General features: G+C 41.9%; 1 protein-coding gene across 1 annotated transcript in view; it reads left to right on the top strand.

Annotated features, from left to right (window-relative positions):
* Window positions 1–3,633, top strand: part of LOC107104625 (sodium- and chloride-dependent taurine transporter-like) — a 36,753-nt gene that overhangs the window by 18,043 nt on the left and 15,077 nt on the right. Inside the window, exons 4-6 of the mRNA XM_015404665.1 lie at window positions 1,374–1,462; window positions 1,545–1,690; window positions 1,799–1,931. Coding sequence (XP_015260151.1) covers window positions 1,374–1,462; window positions 1,545–1,690; window positions 1,799–1,931 — 368 coding nt within the window. The remainder of the gene's footprint in view (window positions 1–1,373; window positions 1,463–1,544; window positions 1,691–1,798; window positions 1,932–3,633) is intronic.

The raw sequence follows: 3,633 nt of genomic DNA, 5'->3' as shown, positions 1-3,633 counted from the left end.
GAGGGCTAATGTTGGCATGGGGATAGCAAGGAGGGCTAATGTTGGCATGGGGATAGCAAGGAGGGCTAATGTTGGCATGGGGATAGCAAGGAGGGCTAATGTTGGCATGGGGATAGCAAGGAGGGCACTTTTGCAAGAATTATGTTAATCCAGAGGAACCAAAATCACATTTTGAGCAAGGTTTTAGGTTCACGCTGAAATCCCGGCCAGTCTAACATACTGCAATTTCTGGCAGATTTTACCTAAAGCTCAACAAAACACATGATTAAACATGAAAAAACATGACTCCTTTAAAAAACCCTCCTACTTTTAGTGTTTGCAGTGTATTTATTATTAATTTAAACATCATGAAAGTCAATTTAAAAACTTTCATAATTTTCAGATAACTGCTTATGCAGCATGGGGCTGATCTGTATTCATCCTGATCTTGGATCAGGTGGTAGAAACAGACCAGGGAAGGGATTGGATATCTCTAATGGTCACAGGATTATCTGGTTTCAGAGAGATGAACAAACACTTTTCAGTATTAAAAAAAGGATTAGCAGCACTCAGAGCTGAATGTGCAGAAATAGACTTTCTAAAACATTTGCCTGCATGGGACGAACAAGAACTTCAAACTTGGAGAAGCAACATTTATTGTTGAAAAACTAAGCTCAAAAGCAACAAATTTAATAAATATGTCTGTATTTGGTAGGATCCAGTATTATGTTTTTAATGCACCTTTCTTCCATTATGTTTGATTACTTTCTGGCCAAATGTCACCAGAAACGGCTGCTGTACACACAGCATCCTGTTTCTGTCCACAGCAGGGGCCCTTATAAGGTTTAATACTAAAGACTGGCACATAAACTGTTAGTTTAAGCTCCGACCGCACCAACAGCAGCAGCAGAAATGCGCGTGGTGATTAATTTTTTTAATGCTTGTATAAGTTTAGTTCCGACGCGCTGCTGAAGCATCGTTCCTGCTTTAGCTGCACCATTGAAAAGTGGGTTGGGCGGAGCTACCCTATCTTTCTTTGCCTGTAACAATGGCTGTGATCAGTGGGTAAAAAGTAGTTTTAATGTGTTTTTAAGTGAGAAACTGAAAACTTTATCTGAGCAGTCAGTCAGGGGAGTGATCATAGCGCTCTGCATCAACAGTGCTGTGTCTGCCTCCCTGCCAGCTCCCAGATCAGCTTCTCTGATTGGTTGATGCGGAGCGAGCTGTTTAAGTTCTATTTTTCAACTCTGCTGCTTCTGACTGCTAACTGATCAGACCTTTGTGTCTGATCTGTTAGATCTAAGAATCCAGAGCCGCCAGTGTCTTTGGTTCAGCGTCTCTTAATATTGAACCAGGAATTGTAGCTAACTTTTTGTTTCTTGTTATCTTTGAAGGTATTGGCTACGCCTCCATCGTGATCGTTTCCCTCCTGAATATCTACTACATCGTCATCCTCGCCTGGGGTCTCTACTACTTGTTCCAGGTCTGGATAGAAAACATTTTCTTTCTTAGTCGTAGAAATGGTTTTAAACTTGCTCTGATAGGCCTTCTCATTTGTTGTTCAGTGTTTCCAGCCAGAGTTGCCCTGGGCCAAGTGCAATCAGCCCTGGAACACCGATCAATGCATTGAGGACACTCTCCGCAAGAACAAAACCATCTATAACGCCACCAACGCCTCCAACGTTACCTCCCCCGTCACAGAGTTCTGGGAGTAAGTTCCATCCAGTCCTCCCACACACTGCTCTAAATTCCTCCACATTCCTGCTGCTTGATGTTGTGCTTTCTAGCTGAGCATTTAGCGCGGACCTTTGTTTTGCAGACATAATGTGTTGGGGATCAGCAGTGGCATCGAGGACATCGGCCCGGTTAAATGGGACTTGGCCCTGTGTTTACTCCTCGTCTGGGTCATCTGCTTCTTCTGCATCTGGAAGGGCGTGAAATCAACTGGAAAGGTAAATAGATACGAACTGTTATTTAGAGGTTTATTTTTCATTCCTCGCATAATGCTGATGGTAAAACAGGACTTGCTGTCCTGTTTCTCTCTCTTTGACAAAAAAGAACATTGTTTCTCACACGTTTGTTTTTGCTTATTCAACTGTTTTTTATTATTTAGCTGATAAAACTGATGTTTCTTTTGGTTTTCAACTCTTGGCAAACTGAATCCAAGCCCCGCTAACTAGCGGTTCATTTAGAACGCAACGTTCTAAACACCTGATAAGAGGCAATAAAGTTGCTGAAGCTTGTAAAAATTTGCCCTTTGACAGAAATCAAGGTTGGGTCGGTTCTCCTCAAAGAAGGAGGATGAGACTCTCTGCCCTGAAGGTTCATCTACAGCAGCAGCCATTCAATATTTCCCCACTTTCCTAGATGAATCCTTGGATGGTCCCCTACAAATACTTTTTAGACGTCTAAAATATTCTTTCTGTCATGATTTGTGGACATTAAGATCTAAAGAGGAGTGTTATCTCTTGGTCAGACCCTGTAATTCAGTGAAAGGGTGGAGTTAGAGTAAAAAAATATGCATACCCATGAGAAGGCCAGTGGCTGGAAGTTGGAGGGGTTTTTGCTGCATTCGGCTGGCTTTTGAATGGCAAGGGCCACTTTGAATGGCTGCTAGTGTAAGTCATTGATTAGCTGATACCTGTATTGGGCGGGGCCCCGATCCAGCACTAAAATGGTGGCATCGTTATAAGTGAGTACCAACAAATGGGGCACCGATACCATTTTGAGAGCAAAAACTTTCTTCAACTATTGTCACCCGTTCCAGGTAGGCAATAAAAAGTTCTACTGGATTCACTTTGTTTTAGCCTTTTTCCTGCTTACCAAAGCCATGATGGCAATTATTTTAACGGTACATCCAAGCAGTATGCAGTTCTTCATATATAGACACGTCAATTTCAAACGGATGGTATCGCTATCGGCCAATATTGCACAGCCAAGTATCGAGTATCGTGACCAAAAAATGGCATTGGCGCAACACTAATTAGCATAACCAATAACTATCAGAGCTTTGGGAAATGGTTTACTGTGCCTATAAAAACACCAAACCCACTTTTCAACCAAAGCTGTATATGCCAAACCCTCATCCTGATGGTCCTTTAGAGCCTGAAAAGAATTTCACACTGGATGCAATCAGCAGATGTAAACATCGCCATCTGCTGGCAGTACTTACTCACAACTTTGCTAGGGGTGTGGGGAAAAAATCTTTTTGGCAATATGTCAGGATTTTTTTGCTGCCTGATATAATATAAATCTTTTAGTTCCTAGTGTCGATTTTTATTTTAAGCAAAACATTTTACCTAAAACTGAGGGAAAATGGGCTACCATTTTGTGGAGTGTACCACCACTCCAGCAGATGGCGCTGTGGAGGCCTTTTGCTGTGCAACGCAGCGCCATATCTGTAGATGAGGCAGTCACAGTGGAAGACGTGGACTGACTCAAACCCAAAGCAACATGGATACCAAAATAACTAAACGATCAATATCATCTGAACATCTACAAAGGTTGCTTTTTTATTCATACATTTAACTTTGATAGCAGGAAAAATATAGCGAAATATGGTGATATTGGAATATAGTGATAACATTGTGTCGTGACGCTTATCGTAACGCAACACCCATGCCAATATTCACTAGGGATGCACGATATAATCGG

The sequence above is a fragment of the Cyprinodon variegatus genome, unplaced genomic scaffold, assembly GCF_000732505.1.
Source record: "Cyprinodon variegatus isolate N-32 unplaced genomic scaffold, C_variegatus-1.0 Scaffold1821, whole genome shotgun sequence".
NCBI classification, from domain to species: Eukaryota; Metazoa; Chordata; class Actinopteri; order Cyprinodontiformes; family Cyprinodontidae; genus Cyprinodon; species Cyprinodon variegatus.
The sequence above is the reverse complement of the archived record's forward strand: the minus strand, read 5'-3'. Positions and strand labels throughout refer to the sequence as shown.